Here is a 25,342-nt window from a genome sequence, read left to right on the forward strand (position 1 = left end):
TAAAATACAGTTCAAATGGTGCTGTGCTATTCACTGACCTTCCGATGTTGGAAGACACATCTCAGAGACTAAATTTCTTGCTTCTATTTAGTCATTAAAAATCATGCCTGTCCTACTTCCTAACTCACCTTACAGGCCACTCATGCCAGTTATACAAAATACAGTTGGCCCTCCATATCCACGGTTTCTGAATCCACAAACTCAACCAACCTCTGATCAATATTTGAAAAAAAATAATTCCAGAAAGTTCCCAAAAGCAAAACTTGAATTTGCCACATGCTGGCAACTATTTACATAACCTTTACATTGTATTGTATTGTAAGTAATCTAGAAACCATGTGTAGGTATATCCAAATATTACAGTATTTTATATGAGACTTAAGCCTCCACAGATTTTGGTATCTGCTGGGGTCCTGGAACCAATCCTCCCCACAGACACCAAGGAACAACTGTGATGCAAACTATAAAGTAAATGCAAATGTTTGTTGTTGTTTTGTTCTCTAGTAAGTGGAATATTGTTCCCTTGGGCCCAGATTTAGTCTGTATTAATGAAATCCTCCTTAGTTGTCACAGAAGTGATCTACCAAGAAGCTAGTGAGCCTTAAGTTTCAGGGCCCCTCACTTGCACAGACCCTTCTAGGTCCTGAATATAAATTTGTATGTATAATTTTATAAGATTTAGGACCCACAAAACCAGGATCTGCCCCTGGCTGTAGAAACCTTATGGTAGGAACAGCAACAAGAAAAAAAATAAAAAAGCAATGCTATTTATTTTTAAGAAGTAACTGCTATGAACAGAGGCTGAAAATGAGGAAGTTTCAATTATCTTCAATGTACAATCAGACAATAAGAAGCTTCACTCTAAGACCATGAAGTCCTGGTGCTAAAGCAGAAGGATTTGAGGAAAACATCAAGAAGAACTTCCTGGGTAATTCAATGCCCTCTTTCAACCCATGCATCCAGTAGATCTACAAGAAAGATCAATTTTCAAACCATTCAATCCATATGGTCTTCTCTTTCTCTCCACCCACCCCCTTTGTTGTAGCAACCCAGCCTTTCCCATCCTGACTCTGCAATCACTTTCGAAACTGGTTTCCTTGCCCCCTTCCATTCTGCCTCCTACTCTGAGCCAGAGGCTCTTTCTGAAACACAAATCAGGTCACTGCTCTGCTGAAAACCTCCCACGCCTTTTGTCACGTTCATGATGAAGTACATTCCATAGTGTGATGCACTTGGCCTTCTGGAATATGGTCCATGCCTCCTTCTCCCTCTTTTCCCTTTGCTCATTACCCCATGTTGTGGGTTAAGTTGTCTCCTCCAAAAATATATATTGAAGCCCCAACCTCTAGTACCTGTGAGTGGGACCTGATTTGGAAATGGGGTGTTTGAAGATGCAATCAAGTTAAGATGAGGTCATCTTGGATGCTGGTGGACCAGAATCCAATGACCTTAGAAGAAGAAGGAAATTTAGACACAGACACACAAGGAGAATGTCAAGTGAAGACAAAGGTGGAGATCAAAGTGATGTGTCTGCAAGACAAGGAACACCAAGGATTGCTGACCACCACTAGGAACTAGGAGACAGGCACTAAACAGACTCTCCTGCAGAGCCTCCGGTCGGAACCAACCCTGCCAACACCTTAGTCTGGATGTTTAGCCTCCGGAACTGTGAGAGAATAATTTTGTTGTTTTAATCCATGGAAGCCCTAGGAAAGTAATACACTCCCTCACATACCCACACTTCTGACATCCTAGACTGCCCACACCTCTGGGCCGTTGCACTTGCCCTTCCTCTGGCCAGACGTGCGTCCCTTCCCCACTTGCCTGGCTATGTTCCACCCACCTTCAAAAAATCAGTTCAAACACCACATTCTCCTGCAGGAAGCTTTCTCTTACACCCCTTACACCCAGGTTAGGGCTCACTGGTGGGCATTTCCATGCTCCTTGTGCATCACACAAACACAGCAAGTCAAAAATATCGATGGTTTAATTGCCAAATTTCTCTTGAATGTTGTACTGCATAAAAGCAACTGCAGTATGGATTGCGATATATTCTTCCTTGGAACCCCAGGACGGGCATCATGCCTGGCACACAGCGAGGGGCTTGAACTTAAATGACTGGCATTTAATGGCCTCCAATGGACTAGCTCTACCACTGCATGAGCTGCACTCTGTAGACCCCAGCAGAGCACGAGATCCCTGAGGATGGTATATTCCCATTGTCAAGCACAACATCTAGTCCATGGTATTTGCTCAACAGATGAAAATTGCATGCTGGGATGAATAAATAAATGATACTAAGGTTTGTATGAAACACCATAAGGGGAACTGAATATGTTATCCAACTGGAAGGGCCACTTTTTTTAGGGAATTTGGGGTAAAGGGGTAGATGAGACAATATCTTCTGGCAGCTGGGCAAATGTAGTCTTCCTCATGTTGGATAACTTCTTTTGGGTCCCATACAACTCCATGATTCTAGAAACTTGTTGAGAGTGTTTAAAAAAAAAAAAGGAAAGAAAAGGTTTTCAATGGAGTATGACGAAAAACATGGAGGACCATCATGACAAAAACATCTGAAGCCTGATTAAAACAATCAAGTCACTGTGGCAATTCTGTTCAGTCAAGGAGCTATTTGATGAGCAATTTGTTCCTTTGTTTTGTTGAATTTCTAAACAGTTAACTTGGCATGTGAATCTATGAATGCTACATACGAAGCATTCCTAATCACATTTAAACTATTTGTTATTCAAATCTACACTTTGGATATTAAGAAGTCACATAGTTCTGAAGGCAAATTGGGCCCAAAAGTATCTTTTTAGTCATCGGGTGATATTTAATGGACAGGGAAGTAAATCTTTGTAAACACTATTGGAGAGCAATTTAATAAAGACAGCTGAGATTCTAAGATACCTAAATTGCTGGCCAGCAATTAGAATTAGGCAAACCTTTTCATGGAACTTGACCGTTTTGATGTTGTCAAACACATTCAGCAAATGGGCTTGTATAGTGTGTGTGTCTGATGCCTGCCCCAGAATCTCCAGAAGAGCAGGGTCCGAGACGAAGAAGAACCGAGGAAAGCAAAGCCGTTTTTTCTCCAAGTACCTAAGTGGGGAAGAAAAGATAAACTTCATAAGCACACAAAACAGGTCTTTCTAGGAATAAATTAATCTGGATGGGAAAAAGGGAAAAGACTTTGAGAGAATCTAATTTTCCCACACTGTTCAATGTTTTTGTTTTGTTCTCTGTTTTTGTTTTATTTTTTTTTTTCATTACTAATTTTGCCAAGTGGGAGTCCATATTCTGATTGGGAGACTATTTTTTTCCAGAATTGATAGAATTTCCTCATTTTTCATAAGTATAATGTATACATTTGACTTAACCTGGAAATATTTGTACTTTCTCTGTAGAAGACAGGAAAATTTACACACAGGGAGTCTTTTGGTTTTGTGTTTGTTTTATTTTGTTTGCAAGCACAGTGCTATGTCAGCTAAAGGCTGACAATTCCAATTCTTAGGATTGTATCTTAAAAGAATCCAATGAATCTATCACTGAAGCAGAAACAAAATCCAGCTGCGTGGAAGGAAGGGTCTGGACACTGTCTTCTGCCTCGAGGAGTTACAAAAACCCAGTGAATGTTTGTTCTTCCTATGATCACCCTACTTTGCTGCACTTTTGTTTCCATATTTAACATACTTCTACTTAGTGATTTTATCGTGATTAGCCAAAGGGCAAGAAAATTATTTATTACTCTTGGAGTTCCTCCAGCCTCCATATATGTAAGTGTGGGTGTGGGTGTGGGTGTGTCAGTGTATATTGCTAGGTATTAGATTAGGCTCTCATTTTTGTATAATCTTGACCGCTTGTGTATACTACACACTGTTCATATTGTTCTTGGTTGAGTGTAATGAAGTATTTTGCTTCTTCAGATGTTTATCCAAGAAGGAGATCAGAAAAACAGGTATATTAATTTTAAAAACAAGGTCTGTATGAGAATATTTACAAGCTCCTGTCCCAATGATGGAAGAAGCCATAAATCCTATAATTTCAACATCAGAGGAAATCTAGTAACTGCTTGGAGAGACGATAAGGCTCCAAACGATCAGTTTTATCTATGCCACAACGTTAGACATGAATTGAGTCTAAGCAAAAGAACACCCATTTGGCTAATCCTGTCTCGTGTCTCCGGTCCCTTTCATCTCTAGGATGCTTAGAGTGAACTTACCCAGTAAGGGATTTCTGGCAGATTTCCAACTGGTCCAGCAAGTGTGGTAACAGCTGCCCCATGGTCTCATCTCCAACACAACACTGAACCACACTGGGCATCTCATGTGCCCGAGTCATGATCTTCACCCAGGATTTATCTATGTTGGAAAAGCGCTTGGCCTCCTATGAACACAAGGTAACAAAGCACACTTGGACACGTCTGTGGTCCCAAGGACAGAGTGTCTCACATACCTCCCGCTGAGGTCAGACTTGTAACCGTTCTGGATACCCTGTGCATATATGAAATATCACACATGTTCTATTTCAATTCTCCTTGGGCCTTTTGCACCATAGCGGCCCCTTTCTTAAATAAGCATCTTTAGCTCAACCCTGGGACCCACATTATGTTAACTAAAAGCAGGAAGCAGGTATAAAAATAATAATACAAATTGGGAGATTGGGATTGACATATACACCCTACTATATATAAAATAGATAACTAATAAGAACCTACTGTATAGCACAGGGAATTCTACTCAATACTCTGTAATGGCCTATATGGGAAAAGAATCTAAAAAAAAGAGTGGATATATGTATACGTGTAATTGATTCACTTTGCTGTATACCTGAAACTAACATAACATTGTAAATCAACTATAGTCCAATAAATATTAAAAATAATAATAATAATAATACAACACAAGATAATTTGGGAGAAAAGCACCCTCCCAACTGTTTTCAATTACCTCCAAATTAAGTGAATCTTATGTTTTTCAAGTTTTCTACACTGAGCATTGAATTATTTGTGTATTTAGAAAACAAACATTTAAAAATAAGATACAAAATTAATTATAGTGTGACCCTAATATTCTGAAATTTTTAAAAATAGATTTTTTAGGAAAAATGGAAAATGTGCAGATTAATTTGAGAGAGTAGGAATTGTGATTTTCTTCCTTAAAACTTTCTGTATTTTACCAATGAGCACATACTATCAAATATGAGAGCAAGAAACTCCACCTAGCTCCTTCAATATTGTATGTGAAAGTTTCCATTAAGTCCAATTTGAGACTCTTCACCCATCAAGAAGAAAAACACGCCCAAATATAAAAGAAAAATAAATACCTAAAATTATAATGTATGGATACATTTCACTGGTAGCCAAAAAATAAATCGGCTAACGCGTCTGCCCTCTATAATTAAACTGAAAACTAACCAAAGAGAAAGCTAAGGAAACCTAAGTGAAGAGAACACTCAACATAATCAGGCTTCCAAAACTCAAATTTATCGTTAACACGTTATAATTTAGCAAACAATTTAAGGCAATTGGATAAGAATCCTTGAGTTTTTTCTTGCAGATTTCCACCCCATTTTACAGTACAGATATAATTGGGTATATTGTAGAGTGTGAGTTATTTTAAACTGTCAGTAGTAGAGAACAAATTATCCTACCACTGTCAAGATAACCACTCTATAATTCTGCACTGTTCCAAGTTCCACCTTCAAATTAGCTGAAGAAGTATATCAATTATGCAAGCATTCATTCTTTGTTTTTTAACCCTCCATTTCCTATAAAACTTCACGGTTTTGAAGTGTTCTTCCTCTCATTTTCACGCCCCTCTTTTCCACAATTACCCTCTCTCTCTTTGAAGAACAGCTGGACAGCAACAACCAAAAGATTGGAGAAGGGGTGGCTCGATGGAGGTTGAAATTTATTGCATTTTTAAGGGCATTCTGAGTTATTAGATAGTTCTCTAAGTTTAAAAACCGAATGAAATCGTAAAGAAATTTCGAAGACCTTGGGAAGCTGCTTGGCAATGTCTCCTCCTACAAAGACGGCTTCTAAGTAAATCCACAAGTTTTGCACCATCATCCAATTCTCAATGATGTCTGTTGAGTTGGAAAGGTATTGCAGCCACTTTTGAATCTGGCCTTTGAATGGCATATTGTACCTAAAATGAGAAATACATTCAGAATTTGTTTTTTTAGTTTTTTGTTTTTATTTGTTTATTTAGTTTTTTGTTTTATTTATTTTTTATTTTTTGTTTTTATTGTTTTTGTTTTAGTTTTCAAACTAAAGAGGTTTTTAAAAAATCCTGATTTTCACCTATTTCTTCACAACTTTGATTATGTTGCTGGCTTTTAAAATGACACTACCAAGTGATTCATTCATCACCATATACTGGGCATTGTTAAACCGACATTTTCCCTCTTGACCCAGGGCATAGAGAAGTGGGAGATGCATCATCTAAGCGTTAGACTTGACGCCACCCAGCTGCTGGAACAGTATCATTCTGGCCATTGTTGCTGTCGTCAAGGGAATAACATTCTCTCCACTGAGCTTCTGAGCCTATTCCGTGGAGTGTCTTCTCCACTGAGCTTCTGAGCCTATTCCGTGGAGTGTCTTCTCCACTGAGCTTCTGAGCCTATTCCGTGGAGTGTCTTCTCCACTGAGCTTCTGAGCCTATTCCGTGGAGTGTCTTCTCCACTGAGCTTCTGAGCCTATTCCGTGGAGTGTCTTCTCCACTGAGCTTCTGAGCCTATTCCGTGGAGTCTCTTGTTTTTCATATAATGTGGAGCCATTACAGAGCTGTTGGCAGGGACTGAACAACAAATTCAGTTTTCAAATAGGATACTATCTGGACTCTCTCTTTAGCCTGCCCTCTTCTGAGCCTCTTTCCAACTTCCCATCCACTTCTGCCCACCCCACTCATGTCTGTGTGTACATGTATGCATGAGGCTTTCTGCGTGGACACACATAAAGCCTGAGAGCCACTTTTCTTCCTCTCTCATAGTTAATCTATCTTCCCTTTTTCCTCGTGAGGCAGAAACAGACAGTGGTCCCCCAATATCTTTTTCTCCTTCTTCTTTAGATACAGAACCCCGTTTCTACCTAGACTCATAGCTGCCCAGTTAAAATACTGAATTTCCCAGCCTCCTTTGCAGCAATGTGCGGTCCCGGGATTAAGCTCCACATCAATATTTCTCAATCCTAGCTGCACATTCTAATTATCTGATAAATATTAAAAACTACCAGTACCTTAAAACAAAACAAACAAAAAAAAAAACCTACCAATACCTGCCTGGATCCCACCCCTAGGAATTTTGATTCGATCAGTCTGGGATGTGGCCCAGGCTTTGGGATTTTTTAAAGTTCCTTAGGTGTGTCTAGTGTGTAGCCAAGTCTGAAAACCACTCTTCCGGATGGGAAGTGAGCAGCAGCATTGGATGTAAGGGGTAGAAGGAGGAGAAGGGCTACACCTGGTAAAGATGGAGAGTGAGCCAGACAAAGCTTGGGTCCCCGGTGATGTGGTAGAGTCCACACTCCTACCTGAGCCATCAACCTTGGGACATTTTTTTAATTGAGAAAGACATAAACTTCAGTCTTGTTCAAGCGATGTTGTATGTGGTGCTTCTGTTATTTGTAGACAACCCTACTCCTAAACGATTGTACTGCCTTTTGTTGTTTTTCCTCTTCTCCTTCTTCACCCTTTCTTGATCTCTCCAGTCCAACATAATACGGGCTTGAAGTCATCTCAAATATTAGTCATATTGGTGAATGAAGTTTTAATTTCCATATTCTTAAGTATTAAGCAGATTGCTTTAATATTCTATACATCTTTCTGGGATTTTTTGTTTGTTTGTTTATGCTTTTCACAAGAATATAGGTCCATAGCAACAGAGATCTTTGTTTTATTCACCCTTCTAACCACAGCACCTAGAAGACCATATGGCACGCGGTAGGTATTCCGTAAATTTCTGTTGAATATGCGTTCCTTATACAACTCTGTGGGTTCAATGCCATTGGTAAGAAAAGCTTACCCATTCCTAATGCAGATGATGTTTACTTAATGTATATGTGTACTTCTTCTACCTCCATAGGGTATGTTATCTTCCATCTCTCCTTAATTCTGGTTGGGTGTGACTAGTAACCAAATTCATTAAAATTCACCAAATTCTAAGTAGTTCAGACTCAGTGTTACCAATAGTCTGAACCTCTAAGACCTAATTTTATATTCTATATTACTCATTTCAAACATTTACACAATTACCATATATTTGAGAAAATCCTGGTGAACAAAAAAATTATTTCAAAAAGCACAAGAGGAAGCACTGAACCAAAGAAATCTAAGTTTATCCGTCTCTGGCTCGCACGTCCAAAGCTTGACAGCTCTGCTGCTACCGTCAAATAGAAATGTTAGGCTGGTATCGGTCTGTGCTGTTTTACTTCTCTTTATGAATTAACTTCATTCTCTATCTTAATCTGTCATCTCATTAAAGTATGTACACAACTAAGAGTTTCTAGTCCATAGGTGTTGACAAAAAGGTTTCCAAAGTAATTATTCTAAAACTCAGGATAATTTTCCTTCTGGAATCTAGAGCCTGTCGAGCTGTCAGCTGTGCAGTGAGGCTTGTCAGCAGCAAAGCTGAAATGTTCTGCAAGATCCAAGTGGCTAATTACATGGTGCATGATTTTGTGCAACTGATGGTCTCAGACACATCCCCCAAATAGAGGATAATGAAATAAAAACAGTATTATCCATGCCAAAGGCTAAATTTAAAACGAGTACTTTTAATGTTGAATAGATTGTACGAGGGGTATTGTTGCATTTTTTAAATTAATTTCCCTTGAAGTGTTTGTTATTATGGTCCTCAAACCTCAGGGGAAAGAAGGACGGTTTTCCTACCTGTTGCCCAGTAGGGAGCTCAGTAACATCAAGCTGTCCTCTATGCTGGCGATGATTTCCGATGTACTGTCTCCTCTCAAGAGGAGCTCTCCACGGGTTTTAAAGCTGCCAAATGTGAATGTTTTGTTGTCCCATTCATTAATCACTTGCTTCAGCTTTTGTTCAATGTCCCTCTCTTTCACCGCACTGATACAGATGTCCTATTAAAAGTGCAAGCTCTCATTTTACAACATGAAAGTCACACATCCTTCTCAAATAGTCTTGGTTCAACAGAGGTCCTGTCTATACTCTTTCCTTTATATGTATCTATAAATACTTACATTTCCAGATCTAAACTGCAATATAATAAATGGTGTGTGTGTGTAGATATAATACAGATTTATCCTAATCTGTAAAATTTCCCACCAAACTATTCCAGAAAGAAAGAAGACAGAAAAGATATACAGCAGTGGAAGATTTTCAGCCATGATAAAAAAGAAAATCCTGCCATTTGTGACAGCATGGAGGGACCTTGAGGATACTGGGTTAAGTGAGATAAGTCAGACAAAGACAAATATTATATGATAGCCCTTATATGTGGAATCTTAAAAAAACAAACAAAAAACAAAACAACAACAACAACAAAAACTTGAAAAAACAGAAAGTGGAATGGTAGTTACCAGGGGCTGGGGGTGGGGGAATGAGAGAGATGTTATATCTATTTACAGCTAATAGATACATAAGTCCTAGAGATCTAATCCACAGTACAGTGATTATAGACAACAAAACTGTATCCTAAACATTAAATTTTCTAAAAGACTAGATCTCAATTGTTCCCACCACTAGAAGAAATGATAATTGAGGTGTTCGCTAACACTACAATGGAGATTATATTGCAATATAAATGTATCAAATCACTATGTTGAACACCTTAAACTTACACAATGTTAAATGTCAATTATATCTCAATAAAAATTAGGATAAAAATGATATGCAATAACCTTTTAAATTTTGCAGCTTTCATCAAAGACTCAAAATTTAATGTGTCTCTGATTTAACTCTAAAGTCAAACCAACGCAGTACGAGAGGAGGGAATGAACAGAAACCTGACTTCTTCCCAGCGCTCTGACCACTCTCCCTGTCTTCTCTGCAGCCTTATCTTCTCCTGCACCATTGGTCAAACCCATCCTTGCCCTCTTCTTGTCCCTCTCTGGATGAGCATATCCACACCCGTGGAGTCAGCAACTTTTGTATCTCCAGGAAAGACCCACGCCCACTGCTTACTGGGCTTCTCTGTTTGGATACATCAAGGGAACCCAAAACACAATCTGTGAAATATCAAACTCATGCCCAAAATCAAGCTCATAGTCTTTGCACTTTGTCATTCCACCTGATCACCTTCCAACACTCCCCATCTCACTCATAAGCACCATCATCCACTTAGATCTCTCAGCAAGAACTCTAGGGTTCATCCTTAGCCCCTCCCGTTTCCCTAGCATGTTCACTCCGTCAAATTCTATCCAATTTTACCTCCTAACGATCTCTTCAATCTTGTCTCCCCTCTTCAGCTTCACTACTTGCCTCCTCATCTGACACATCATTATCTGTTGCCGGGGATATTCAAGTAACCTCCCAACTGGTTTCCCAGCATTCCCCCTTTCTGTTTTCCAATTCTTTCTCCTCACAGCTACCAGGGTGATCTTTACAAAATGCAAATTTAACCACGTCATCCCCCAATCAAAATACATCTCCCAGTTGGCTACCGACTGCTTCAAAGACTGAAATGGGTAACACATTCTAGACCCACTCCATCTCCCCAACCTTAGCTGTCTCCTCTCTCGCCCACCTCCACACCTCGGCCTTCTGGTCCCCTAAACACACCTCAGACCCTTCACATATGCTGTTCCACCTGCCTGACATTGTCTTCTCTGCACTTTCCAAGCCCCTTACCCCCTCACCACACAAGCACACCCCGTTCACCCAGCACCCAGTCTTCCTGACCTTCATCGCCCTCGTCCCACCCCCAGAGAGGTCAACCCCATTATTAGAGGCCCTCATAGAGCAGCATACTTTCATTTCAATGGTATTTACTGCAGTTTGTAACTACACCTTCATTTGTATAATTATTTAATTATACAAATTATTTAATGATCTATAAACACAGGAATGTACTCTTATGTCCCCAGCATTTAACACAGAACCTGTTACATAAACGTTTGTTGACGAAATAATAGCTGAGTACCAGGAAAAGAGTTTTGATTGTCCTAGCATGATGTACTGCACCAACAGACCACGATGTAGGAAAACTCTCAAATCCCCTGGGACCTTCCAATCGCCCACCACATCATACGCTCAATCATTGTACCTCTATTTCCTCTTTGTATTTCAGAAGAGGTGCCTCCATGATATGTCTTAACTTAAAAGTTTCATTCCCCACATCTAGACTGTGCCCAGTGAGAGCAATTATCCTTTCCCAGTGCCTTTCCATCATGGCCTTACTGGCCATGCGCTCCAGCAGTGGACAACACTCGCTGAAATCATCAATGGTCTTCTTCAGATCCAGAAAAGCCTGCCAGCCCTTCAAGGCCCGGGGCAGCTTCCGACACCTGCGAAGAAGAGCCGACATGAAAGTTCATTTGAATAGAAGCCTGGAATGTCTCCAATCCAAGACTGTCTGCTAGCATTTCCATCAAAAACAGTCACCACAAATACCCACCACATTGTTAAATCTCATGACTCAGAGGACAGCTGTTAATATAATACACTTTTACATTGCAGAAATTTGCTCCTCCCAATCAGGAATGACTTTTTTCAATTTCCTCATAAAAATTAGGTAAAAGGCATTATTTTATAGAATAGAGGTACTTCCCAATTCAATTCAATTCTCCAAACATGTTTTGAGACCCTACCAAGTACAAAGCACAGCAGAGTGTTTCAGGCTGTCAACTGAAAAGTACAACAAATGACCCTCCATTTTTGGGGGGTTCAACACTTCAAGGATGTAGAAAAATCACAGGGCTCTTGCTTTTATTTCAAATAAATCCTCTAACATAAACTTCAAATGTTGGTAAGTGTAATATAAATAGAGATCAGCTCTCTCTAAGATGCAGGAAAGGCCCTGGCAAGATTCATCCAGGTTTAAAGGATGTGCTTGTCTCACCAGGCACACACAGGGGTAATTAATAAATCGCATTTGACGAGGGTGATGTCAGTGGACAACAGCAATGAAGCATGATGTGCTTTCGAAACATCTGGGTGAAAAAAGAACCCTGACAGCCTATCAAAGAAGAAAGCATTTGAGGTTCAATAGCTCTGGGCATGCTAAACATTAATTTCTCACCTGTTCTGGAACTCTGAAAGTTCACTGCTGATTTTTTCAATATTTACTTCTGACCACAGAATATCGTGATAGCTATTTACAGTTTCTATGACACTGTTGTACAGAGCGTATATTTTCTGTAGAAGATTCAGTTGCTTCTTGATTTCGAGAAGCTGAGGATACTGTGTGATTGGCAGACCAAAAAGCTCCTCTCCTCCAGTATAGGTGATATATTTCCGATAGATATTATCAAATTGATTCTAATAAAAATACAAGTGAAAACTCATCAAAAATGATTTACATGTGAATAAACATGCAAATGAAAAAAAAGATTGGCCAATAAGCAAACATGTATGATCTCTGAGCACATGTAAATGAGAACTAAATGAGTACAATTAATTACACAGAAACGAATGCTAACCATATCAAATCACAGTTTTTAAAAGGTAAGTACATACTATATTCCACAATGGGCTTCTCTACATTAAGCGGAAAAAAGTATGTGTTTAAAAGACATTGAGGTTTTGGTTCTATAGTAAGTCAAAGAAACTAAAAAGATCACCTGAAATATGATAAGTCTATCACTGGCTTCCTGGGGTTTCAAGTCGCTAGCCATTGGACCATTCTGAAACAAAAAGTTAAAATAAACATAAAATAAAATGAAGCATTTGCATACAAATTTCATGAGCACTATGTATTTGAATATCAAATTTTGTTTATATGCATGTCACATACAGGATAGGAAACAGTTTTTTATTTGTAAAAAAGGACTCAGGAAAGTAACTCATTTGGAAATATTTTCAAGGCCAAAAAAAGCCAAGTTAAGGTCACAGCTTTCATATGTCAAGAAATTTTGAAAATTAAAAATATGTGCTATTAATTTATCAGGTGACATGAAGGGTAAATAACTATTCTGTAAGAAGCACAAACAGTGCCTGGTTTGAACTAGAACACTAATGCCACATGACACAGAGTTCACCACTCTAATATCTATTTGTAAAGCGACCTGTAATGTTAACATTCCAATCAGGTTTTCCGACATTAGACCACCTTAAATAACTGGATTTCTGTGCTTCTTCATCCATGAAGTTGGTGGTTTGGCGTGTTACCAGTTAATAAGTACAAATTTTACCCTATACTCTACACATTTCCCTTCTGTAGCACATTGTAATTGGCTGGAAATGGGTCTCTTTAAGCAACATATTCCCAGCAGATAAAAAGTTTTGGGAAGATGGAATTATGAAGTTGCCTAGAAAATGGCAGAAGGAAGTGGAACAAAAGGATGAATACGTTGTTCAATAAAGTTCTTGGTGAAAGTGAAACATGTGTCTTTTATTTTTATCTAAAAAACCGAAGGCACTTTTTGGCCCACCCAATATTATCTTTAAACAACTACACTTTGCATGCTGTAGTCACTCTTCTCCCAAAATACACAGAGAAAGCGAGAGTTGTACCAAATCGTAGTCCAAGTAGAAGTGGTGACAGTCTTGGAGGAAGACCTCCACGGTACTAATAAGCTCTTTCCTGAAACTGGGCTGCAGCGAGACTAATTCAGTCTGCACTTCACTGGCACGTGCCAGAAGCTTCTCCCAAGCGTAACGCAGAGCATCCACTTTGTCCATCTCTTCCTTTGCTATCAGAAGCCCATATTTGTTAAGCAGGGCATAGGATTCCTACACAAAAGAAGAAAAATTTAATTTCTGCTAGTCAGGTGCATAAATATATGCACAGTCATTTTTTAAAGCATTAGAATGGAAAAGATCCACATGACAGGGAAACTGCCCAGAGAGTTCTAGTTACTCTACTTGCAAACTTGGAAAAGCTTAAGTGAGCAACTGAGCCACTTAGCTTCAGTTTCCTCATCTGTAAAACAGGAAAATTCCCTGGCTGCTTCACAGGATTTTCGTGAATATCAAAAATATATATCAATTTAAATGCATTTTGAAAACTATAAATCATTATACAAATAAAAGGTATTTTTACTTAGGCCCCTAAATTGTATTTGAAGACTACAAAATTAAATCAAGTAAATGAAAAACATAAAACAATTTAACTGCTAATTTTAGAATAACAAAATGAATCAGAGTTTTAACTCTATCCTATTTCACTTTGTTGGTAATAGGTTCCAACAGTAAGACATTAGAGGGCATTCTTGAATCAGAGCCTAAGCCAAGTTATTGCCCTCAGGACACAAAATCCTGGACTATTCTCTTGTCTAGAAGATTAAAATAAGGCAAAGTTTGGTTTTCATGAGAAAGGATTTTTCCTAAATATCCCTGGCCTCTTCTCCCACCATTACTCTTCCCCAAAGACATAGAATGAACACCTGATTGTTGATTTGGGGAAAAGATTGTTGATTTGGGCAAGCATAGCCCAGTGCCTCTCTTCCTCTTCCCTCTTTCTCCTTGAAGGCATGCCTCCAGTCTGCACCCCAGTACCAATCAAATCAACAAAGTAACACAGAGACCTGCAGCTTTCCAATGCTGCCTTTGATGGATGACTAAGTACAATTCTGGGACTTCGTACACACAAGGCCATAGTGTGGGTGAATAGGGTGGGGAGATGGGGAAAGTAAGATACAATGGGAATATGGGAGCTGAACACTAAATCAGGTCTTCCAAATAAGTTGTATCAGTACTAAAGATTGCATCTTGAGCTTGACTACTTGACAACAGTTTGTCTTAACTCTCACGTCAGGGGGAAAGGGTTGGCAATTGCTGGACCTCCTCTTCAAACCCCTTCTCCAAACTCCCCTGGTCCAAGTAGGGGGTCTTTGCCTTGATGTTTCAATTCCAAAGAAGAACACAGTGGACGACGTGATTTCCCTGACCCAACACGGTAGAGGTGCAAACCTTCAGTCATCTCTGCCATTTTCACGGTAATTTGAAATTTTTCAAAATTCAAAGAGACGTGCAGAAAATATGAGACCATATGAGTAGGATCCTGACCATCAGAGTTTAAGGCCAGACATTTAAGTTATGGTGTGATGAAAAGATAATGTTTCTATAACTGGAATTGTTCTAACGCTACAGTTATACTAGTCTCGTTTAAAAGAATATAGTAACCCATTCCTGATAAAGCGTTTGCATCTAGAAAAGACAGTATGATAATAAAAACAAAAGTAATGTGCAACATTAATCAAACTGCGTGATTTCTTTGACCCTCAGTTTCCTTGTTTGGAAGTGGAGTGTTGTAGGAAGTATTAAACGAGCTAATACAGAGTAAACCCATGAATGGACACTGTCAGTGCCCCATCCAGGTCCTGTTTATCAGCTGGTATTTGCAACCCAGATTGTTGGGTGTGTTGGCTATAGGAATCAAGCTGCCTTCTTCCCCTGAAAATTGTCCTCAGCTGATAGGAGCCTCCTCATGAGGAAATAATGGTCAATGACCAACTGATTTGGGGGAATAAAGACAGTCCCCCCTTGCCTCAAAATGGGGCCAACTGTGTGGTACAACTCATGTTCCAGAACACTCCCTGTGAGATCAGGCCGAAGTTAGTCTACAGCTAAGATCACACCCTGGCTTAGCTTCCTCCCACCCCCAACCTCATCCTTTTCTGTTTCGTTCACTCTACTTCTCCCATGAGCACTCAGCAGTAAATCACTTACACAGAAATCCTCATCTCAGGCTCCACTCTTCAACACCTTAAATGCTGTGTAAAGGACTAGAACTGCCCACACGAGGCACCCTACAGGTTAGGTATCATTACTGAAATCGTTGTTCTTGGGTTTAGCGGCCATTTGTAATTCCAGTCCAGATCTGGTCAACAGTTCATCTAATAGAGCCCAACATATGGAGATGTTTCTATAGAACAAGTGATTATCAGTTACCTCAATAGGTCCCACTTGAAAGTCAATGGAGATTTGCTGCTCCCTAATTTCCTTCAGGGCCACCATAGCAATTCGAATATCATCTAGGTCTTTAATTGGGCGATTCAGTTTCTTACTGAATTCTTCAACAAGTGTAAAAATGTTTTCCATCTCACTTCTGTATTTTCTGTTACAGTGACGGCCAATGACAACCATCCAGGCCTTCGTCTCAGTGGTCAAGGTGAACTTCAAGTCAGCTGTAAAACCCACATGTCCACCGTTCAGTTTGAAAAACTTGACCCAGTATAAGGAGACCCAGTGTAACGGTTTACCAACAGTAAATACTTTGTAGCTGATAGCCCTCTAACACATGAAAAATCAAACTGGAAAAAAAATTAGTTTTTCCCAATCATTATATATTCATTCATGTTATAAAGCCTATTTGCAACAATTCAAAACACATTCCAAAATGGGGGAAAAAAAACAAAACAGTACCTATCAAAACTGTCGGAGCTAAGCCTCAAATCTTTGTTATTGTTATTTATTAAAGAAAGGGTACATTTTAATTCCAAATATGACAGACTTATCCCTTGTTTGAATTAGCATTTATTTTCAAGGTTTAGCAGCAGAGTGTTCAAAATAGTCCAGAATAAATAATTATGCAGAAGAAAATTAAAAACAAATCTACAAGCTGGTCTTAAAGCTTGAGGCCAATAAAAGGAGAGTCAATCTTTAAGATAGCTAGAACTCTCTGGAATACTAATCTAGGTAAAGAGACAGAGTAATACGTTGAATTTTTATGACTGAAAGAAAATGAACCAACCTGTGTACAGAGCAATGGTACCCACACAGATACACTCAGGCTCAGTGTTAATTTCTTGCTCTAGTTTTTGGAAATAGAGAATCTGGGATTCAAATTCAGAAAGCAAGGGGTTTTTCATAATAAACGTCACAATGGTTTCTTCTTTCTCCTTTTGCCAAACGTGATTGTAGCGTTTGAAGCAGTCGGTGGATGTAATAACTTCCTAGAATACAAATAACGTATTTGTGTAGAGAAGGAAGAATCAGAAACGGCATCATGATATAAGTGAACATTTGCCAGTTGCTGGTGGTTCCCATGGATTTATTTAAATGTTTAATTAGTGAACCGTGTGACTAGTTGAAAATGCCACAGGACTGGAACTGGATACAATAGTGTAAATAGTAACCTGGGACTAGTAACAATGTAACTGGTACCATCCTACCAAAAAGAGAGGGGAACAGTTTCTCAGGAAAAAAAAAAGAGAGAGAGAGCGAGTCCATAAAATCTCTTGTGGACCAGGCCCTTTTGATTGGAGCTGGACCTTAGGTCAAAAAACACAGCTCAAATCATGCCACAGAGAGGGTGGTGCTATGGGGGAAAAAAATACTCTGAGGTCACTTTTTCCCATTGCACAAACTCCTCCAAGACTCTCATTGGTGAAATCTACTGGAAGTCTCAATGGAAACCCATTGACTTGTTCCCTAAGGTCAGAGCGTGGAGATTAGATCTAGAGGGACAAATAGAATATATCCAGCATCAAGCCCCATTGAAAGATTGCATGGAATCACACAAAATGTATAAATACATTAGATAAGGACCGACATCCATACAATATTAAATCTTCCCCTGTGTTTCTAAATCTTCTCACCTCTTTTTCTTTAATTCCTTGTAAAGTTTTAGAGAACTCTTCATAAAGACCCTACAAACTTCTCATCATGTACACTCCTAGGTATTTTTCAATGATGTTGTTATTGTAAAAAGGATCTTTTTTCCATTATCCTTATAACTGCATGGATGGCATATAAGTTTTTTTAAAAACTGGTTTTTTAACGAATGGTCTGCTTTGTTACAAAGTGTGCGTCTGTAAGATGAATTGGCTTTCTCGCAACTGGCAAATAAGGAATGATGTCAATATAACAGGAAGGTCACATTGTCAAATGCTGTTTTTCCTAGCACTTCATTTTGTACCCACTAAAGCAGCAAACCAAAGAGGGGGCACAATGCTTTTTGTCTCTCCTTTCTTTTGGGTTAATTTGTTCTCCACTTTGTTTTGAGAATGTTCTTTGCACAGTTAGACCTGATCTTTGTATATTTTATCCTTGTTTCCATAACTCAGTATTTTCAACTGTTTCTTACACCTTGTTACAACTTCTACCAAGTTTCTTTCACCTTTTGATAGTATGTAAAGTTCTATACTGACTATAGCGTTGTTCAACAGGTTAATATTTTACTATGATTGTTATTGTTTTGGGTATTACTCTGGTTACAGAATTTCCTAGGTTGTGTGTGTCTGTCTCAAGCTCTTTTTTCTCATAATCCCTATTATATGTGCAACTTTGCAAAACAGGCTTTTCAGGAATATGTTTATTGCATTACAGCAGAAATACCTATAGTTACCTTTCAACTGACTACTAACTTAACTCTTCTTGGGCCATATGTTTTTTTTAGATTAGCGCTTTTGGATTTACTTGATAGATAATCATATCATCTCCAAATAATTAAAATTTGTCTCCTCATTTCTAATGTTTATACCTCTTGGTAGTCAACTTTTTCTATTGGCTTACATTATAATTTCAGAGTTACATCTGCATGAGAAAAAAAAATTTCAACTGAGATAGAGAGAAAAGTGGCATTATTTGAAAGCATAGAGCATTACCAACGGCATTCTAAATGGTCTGATTATTTTAAGTAAATTTCACCAACCCATACCAAGCCAAGCAGTAGCTTTACTCTGTCTCCCCACGTGCAGCTAAAGATGCCCCTTGAAACCTCAGGATTAATGAGTGTTGACACTTCACACCCACTAAAATGCAGAAAGCTAAGCCTGCCCCCGCTTGTCCCAACTACACCTGATGCCCTGGCACGGGCTGAGATGTTGACATGCACACCCAGAATGCATTGCAACAGCATCTAGACGTATTCACAAATGTATGATGGTTTGGAGAATGAATTACAGATTATCAAAGATCCCTGAATATGGGTAAAATTCCAGAATCCTGAGCTCTTTCAACACCCAAGAGTTTATAATATTAAGAACGTACCTGGGACTTCCCTGGTGGCACAGTGGTTAAGAATCTGCCTGCCAATGCAGGGGACACGGGTTCGAGCCCTGGTCTGGGAAGATCTCACATGCCACGGAGCAACTAGGCCCGTGCACCACATCTGCTGAGCCTGCGCTCTAGAGCCCGTGAGCCACACTACTGAAGCCTGCAAGCCACAGCTACTGAGCCCGGGTGCCACAGCTACTGAAGCCCATGCGCCTAGAGCCCGTGCTCCGCAACAAGAGAAGCCACCGCAATGAGAAGCCCGTGCACCGCAACGAAGAGTAGCCCCCGCTCGCCACAACTAGAGAGAAAGCCCGTGCGCAGCAACAAAGACCCAATGCAGCCTAAATACATAAATAAATAAGTAGATAGATTTATTTAAAAAAAAAAAAAAAAGAACATACCCTAACTAAATAAGTTTTAGACTCTCATTTATTTTATCTGAGTCAATCTTTATTAAACTGGAACTTTTGAAAGCAGAGGTAACCTAAAGCCTAAAGGAAAAATTACTTGAACTACATATGTAGGGCTGATCTACTTAAGTTATTTTAATTGCCATGGTTATTTTGATTGTTTGGTCCAGCTCATCTTTTCAAGCCAGGCAGTGTTATAAGTTGATGGCCAAACTATGGATGTGCTGAATGTAGGTCAGGTTGATATTCTGATCCAACCAGTTACTGTAAGAGGAAAGGGGCTGGGGTCAGAGGAGTTTCTGCGGTCGAGGAAGGGTCAACCACAGAAAATTCAGAAGGGTCTATGGCTGTGGAGAGCCATGTCTAGCACTATGACCAAGTGTGCATATAGTCTTCCAGAAACAATCTGGCCATCCTATCAATCTGGATAAAGTCCTTCAAGTTATTCTAAGTGCCAACCCTTTCTATTATCTTAAGGAAGACTAAGATCTATACATTTCCTTCACATAATATAAAGGCAAGTGCAACAACAATGACGCAGACATAAGTATCTTGTTGCCTGCAGTACATTAATTTCAACTACTCTGTCTTGCCCTTGGATTTTCATAATAGTGGCTGCTTATATTCAGAGAAAGTAATGGACTTTATTATTGATCTATTTTATTGTATTTTCCATGATTACTGAGACATTTGAAAGCATACTTGAATGTTTATTATCATCATAGAATACTCTACTAAGCACTAGACAAATATTTGTTAAATTGAATTATGTGAACGCAGTCCCTAGGGCAAAATTAAATACAAGACCTTCAAGATATTAAGAAAGGAAAATTGAAAATGCATAAATGCAAAAGCTTCCAGTTCCCTCAGGAATACATTAAAATTAAACTTAATATTTCCTCACATGGTTACAGCAAAGGCAGCTTTTCAAAACACTTTCAAACAAATGAAACTCATTCTATCAAAACTGAGTAATAATAGAAAAGATATATTTACTGAGTGACAACTGTTCCCTCAATAATGAGAAACATTTTTAAAGAGTCAGGAGGTCTTAGTGCCAATGTGAATATTTTCTTTTAAGTAGAAATTGACATCAGGATTTTGAGTCTTTTTAACCACAAAGACAGATTTGCCTGAACAGAAAAGGGAAAGTTGAGAGAAGAGCAGTTTGGAAGAAAAAATTAACCTGAATTTACATCCATGTCCAGTACAAGTATGTGCTGAAAATACTTTTGATATTCTCAGTATTATCTTATTTCTATGATATACATACATGTATACACAATATACATACATTTTCATCTATTTTATAAGATTTGCCCAACTACTCAAACATAAAGAACTGAGTGTAAAGCTTATTCTATTTCAAATGATTCAAGTCAGTTCCAGCATCACTGACTCTCTGAAGGTGAACTGCAGCACCCGTCTGACTTGGGGTTTGAGACATCTTGAATTTTTTAACAGACTTATCTGTACTACATAAATACATAAAAAGTTTAAAGGCATTAAACAGAAGACAATATAAAACACAGAAATAATCATTGTCTTTCACCTTGCAATCTAGAACGAAAAACCTTGAGTTAAACAAACATTTGCTGAGCACGTACAAGATCCCATAAGCTGCTCACTGAGGGCACAGTGGGTGAGACTCAGGCTACGTGAAGGACAAGCTTTAATGTTCAGCTTCAATCTTGTTGTAAAGCAAAAGACCCTGGCTGCAGGTCCTCTCGGCCTACCTTTTTGGTGGAGCTGATGATTGTGCTAAGCACAGAGACTAATTTTAGAATCTCTTTGTTGTCAGAAACATTCTTATAATAGTTCCTGTTTTGCACAGGAATGGGTAAGTTCACAGATGCTATCTCAAAGGTATCTAAAAGCAAAAAAAAAAGAGAGAGAGAAACATTTATATCAACGGTATATAGAACGTGCTTTAAAAAGATGAGTGAATTTCTGTAATGGTAAAGTAAGGACCTCTGAAAAAATCTTCTTTATAAAAGCAATTGAAAACACTGGGCAAATTTGTCAATAATAATTTTTTCAGGACTCTGGACATTAACCAAAGCTTGCAACAATGCAAGGAATTGTTCATTCGAGAAATATTTTGAAATTTGGGTAACAACAGTGAGTTTTGTCGTATGTTAACTGGTTCTACATACACTGCCCCTTGCTGGCTATGTGGCAGCCTCGAGAAACAGGAGCTTTGCAATGACCGTGGCTGTGAAAACCACAGCCGGCAGCAGGTAGCATTCACCAGAGGGACCAGCCTGGGCTTCAGGCTCCTCAAGAAGCCCCATAGAATTGGCCCTACTTGACTTGTCTGGAAGCTCCCTGGGCAAGCCCCATTCAAACAGTTTATCTTTATTTGACCTGACTCAGAACCCACTGACTGAGAAAATCCCTATCCCCAAGGCATTTGTCAAAAAACAATCAGAACAAAACAGAAGCAAACTCATAGATACAGAGAACAAACTAGTCCTTGCCAGAAGGGAGGGGAAAGGAGGATGGGCAAAATCAATAAAGGGGATTAAGAAGTCCAGTTATAAAATAAATAAGTCACAGGATGTAGTGTACAATACAGGGAATATAATCAATAATACTGTAATAACTTTGTATGGTGATAGATGGTAACTAGATTCATAGTGGTGATCATTTCATAATGTCTAAAAATACCAAGTCACTATGTTGAAGTACATAAGTCACTTAGTTATGAAGCAAGTCAACTATACTTCAATTAAAAAAAAAAATCAGTGACATTTAACTTCACAGCTGCCTGAGGCAATGATATCCACTGGGGCAATGGAAAGGGTGGCCAAAAAAGTTAAAGATCTGGGGAATGAGATGTCCACAGAAGGCCTCATAAGGCCCTGACATATTCCTGGGGTTCTAGAAGGTCATATGTATGTACAAAGCTGTGCACATGCCCAGGAAAGACCTAAAAGTGTCCCAATCGTTCATGCTGGCTCATGAATTGAGGTCTTGCACAAATAGTAAATAAAGGCTAGAGCAGTGTTGAAAACTTCCTGAGCTTTCAGGGTGCTCCAGTGCACACACAAACTCCCTAGGCAAAGGATGGAAGCCTTACTGGTTCAAAGCATTAAAGGAAATCTCTGTGCAATCATAATTAACTGCTAAACTAACCAAGCACAGACTATAGTGGTGCAGTCCACAGGGAAGACAAGTTTTACAGAATTGGTCCAGGAAAGTCAATATAAAACAGTAATAACAATAACAACAACAGACCCTGGGAGAAAGAATCAGATTTGCCACATTATACTCTTTAACATATCAAGTTTTCAACAAAAATTAAAATTGTGAGACATGCAAAGACACAGGAAAGTCATGCCCACCCGAAGGAACAAAAACAGCCAGTAGAAATATACATGAGAAAGCCCACTATTGGAATTACTAGACAAAAAGAAATTTTTATTGACGTACAGTTGATTGGCAAGATTCTGTTAGATTCAGGTGTACAACATGGTGACTCAAATTTTTTATAGATTGTACTCCATTTAAAGTTATTATAAAATACTGGCTATATTCCCTGGGCCGTATATTTCCTTGTAGCTTATTTATTTACTTATTTTATACATAGTAGTTTGTATCTCTTAATCCCATACCCCTATCTTTTCCTTTCCCCCTTCCCTCTCCCCACTGGTAACCTCAAGTTTGTTCTCTAAATCTGTAAATCTGTTTCTGTTTTGCTATATTCTTTCCTCTGTTTTATTTTTTAGATTCCACATATAAGTGATAACATAGAGCATTTGTCTTTCTCTGTCTGACTTATTTCCCTAACATAATACCCTCCAGGTCCATCCATCTTGTTGCAAATGGCAAAATTTCATTTTTTTATGGCTAATAGCCCATTGTATATATGTGTCACAGCTTCTTAATCCAATTGTCTGTTGATGGGCACTTGGATTGCTTCCTAGCTCTTGTAAATCATGCTGCTATAAACACTGGGGTGTGTGTATTTTTCGAATTACTGTTTTCATTTTTCCAGATGTATACTCAGGAGTGGAAATGCTGAGTCATATGGTAATTCTATTTTTAGTTTTTTTGAGGAACCTCCATCCTGTTCTCCACAGTGGCTGCACCAAGTTACATTCCCACCAACAGTGCAAGTGGGTTCCCTTTTCTCCACATCTCTGCCAACATTTGTTATTTATGTTCTTTTTAATGATGGTCATTTTGACGGGTGTGAGGTGACATCTCATTGTGGTTCTAATTTGCATTTCTCTGATGAGTAGCGATGTTGAGCATCATTTCATGTGCCTGTTGGCCATCTGTATGTCTTCTTAGGGAAAATGTCTATTCAGGTCTTCTGTCCATTTTTCAAACAGGTTGTTTGTTTTTTGATATTGAGTTGTATGAGCTGTTTATATAGTTTCGATATTAACCCCTTATTGGTCATATCACTTGCAAATATTTCCTCCCATTCAGTAGATTATCTTTTCATTTTGTTGATGGTTTCCTTTGCTGTGCAAAAGCTTTCTCACACCATGTACAAAAATAAACTCAAAATGGATTAAAGACCTACAAGTAAGACTGGAAACCATAAAACTAGAAGAAAACATAAGCAGAACACTCTAACATAAATCATAGCAATATTTTTTTATTTGTCTCCTAATGCAAAGGAAACAAAAGCAAAAATAAACAAATGGGACCTAATTAAACTTAGAGAAAATTTAAAATCAGCTATTAAAATATGTTCAAAGAACTACAGAAAACCCTATCTGAAGAATTAAAGTACGAGAAGTATGTCTCAAAAAATAGAGAATATCAATAATGATATAGAAATGTAGAAGAGAATCAAATACAAATTCTGAAGTTGAAAAAACAATAGATGAAATGAATATTCACTTGCAGGGCTCAACGGATTTTAGCTTGTAGAAGAAAGAATCAGTGACCTTGAAGTTAAGTTTCTTAAAATAGAAGGCTAGGTTATTGATGTGAGATATTTCTTCTTTTTTAGTATCAGTGTTTAAGACTATAAATTTCCCTCTAAGCACTGTTTTACTGCATTTCATAAATTTTGGCATTTTGTGTTTTCCTTTGCATTTATCGTAAAACTATTTCCTAATTTCCTTTGTGAGTTCTTCTTTGACTCATTGGTTATTTAGGAGTGTATTGTTTAATTTTCATGTATTAGTGAATTTTCCAGATCTCCTATCACTGATTTTTAATTTCATTTCGCTGTGGTTGGAGGAGATACTTTGTATTATTTCAGTTTTTTAAAATTTAATTTCAATAGTCTCCAGATTGACTTACAGATTCAGCACATCCCAAAAATCACAAATCTTTTTTGTAGAAATTAACAAGCTGATGATTTCAAAATTCATACAGAAATAAAAGAGATCCAGAATATTCAAAAACAATCTTGAAAAAGAAGAAAACTGTTGGAAGACTCACACTTCCTGACTTCAAAACTTACTTCAAAGCTACAGTAATCAAGACAGTGGGGTTCTGGAATAAGGATAGACATAAGATCAATGGAATAAAATCCAGAGTGCAGAAATAAATGCTTACATCTGCACTTGCAGTTAACTGATTTTCAACAAGGGTCTCAAGAAAATTCAATTGGGAAACAATAGTCTTTGCAACAAATGGTGCTAGGACAACTGAATACCCACACGCAAAAGAATGAATTTGGACCCCTACTTCACTCAAAATGCACCACAGACCTAAATATAAGAGCTAAAAATATAAAATGTTTAAAGAAAACGTAGGAGTAAACCTTCATGACCTTAAGTTAAGCAATAGTTTCTTAAATACACAATCAAAAGCACCAAAAGAAAAAGTAGCTAAACTGGACTGAATCAAAATTAAAACTTTTATACTTCAAAATATACCATTAAGAAAGTGAAG

General features: G+C 38.3%; 1 protein-coding gene across 10 annotated transcripts in view; it reads right to left on the bottom strand.

Moving 5' to 3' along the window:
* The window catches only part of DNAH5 (dynein axonemal heavy chain 5), a 323,695-nt gene that overhangs the window by 136,074 nt on the left and 162,279 nt on the right, over positions 1–25,342 (bottom strand). For all 10 annotated transcript variants that reach the window (XM_082382596.1, XM_082382595.1, XM_082382592.1 and 7 more), the window contains 11 exons: positions 21,214–21,347; positions 16,822–17,023; positions 16,020–16,255; positions 13,641–13,859; positions 12,749–12,811; positions 12,208–12,446; positions 11,233–11,473; positions 8,889–9,088; positions 5,999–6,152; positions 4,223–4,386; positions 2,946–3,102 (listed from right to left, as the gene is read on the bottom strand). In XM_082382596.1, the coding sequence (XP_082238722.1) occupies positions 2,946–3,102; positions 4,223–4,386; positions 5,999–6,152; positions 8,889–9,088; positions 11,233–11,473; positions 12,208–12,446; positions 12,749–12,811; positions 13,641–13,859; positions 16,020–16,255; positions 16,822–17,023; positions 21,214–21,347 (2,009 nt within the window). The remainder of the gene's footprint in view (positions 1–2,945; positions 3,103–4,222; positions 4,387–5,998; positions 6,153–8,888; positions 9,089–11,232; positions 11,474–12,207; positions 12,447–12,748; positions 12,812–13,640; positions 13,860–16,019; positions 16,256–16,821; positions 17,024–21,213; positions 21,348–25,342) is intronic.

This window comes from Balaenoptera borealis (genome assembly GCF_965194805.1).
Source record: "Balaenoptera borealis genome assembly, chromosome: 2".
NCBI classification, from domain to species: Eukaryota; Metazoa; Chordata; class Mammalia; order Artiodactyla; family Balaenopteridae; genus Balaenoptera; species Balaenoptera borealis.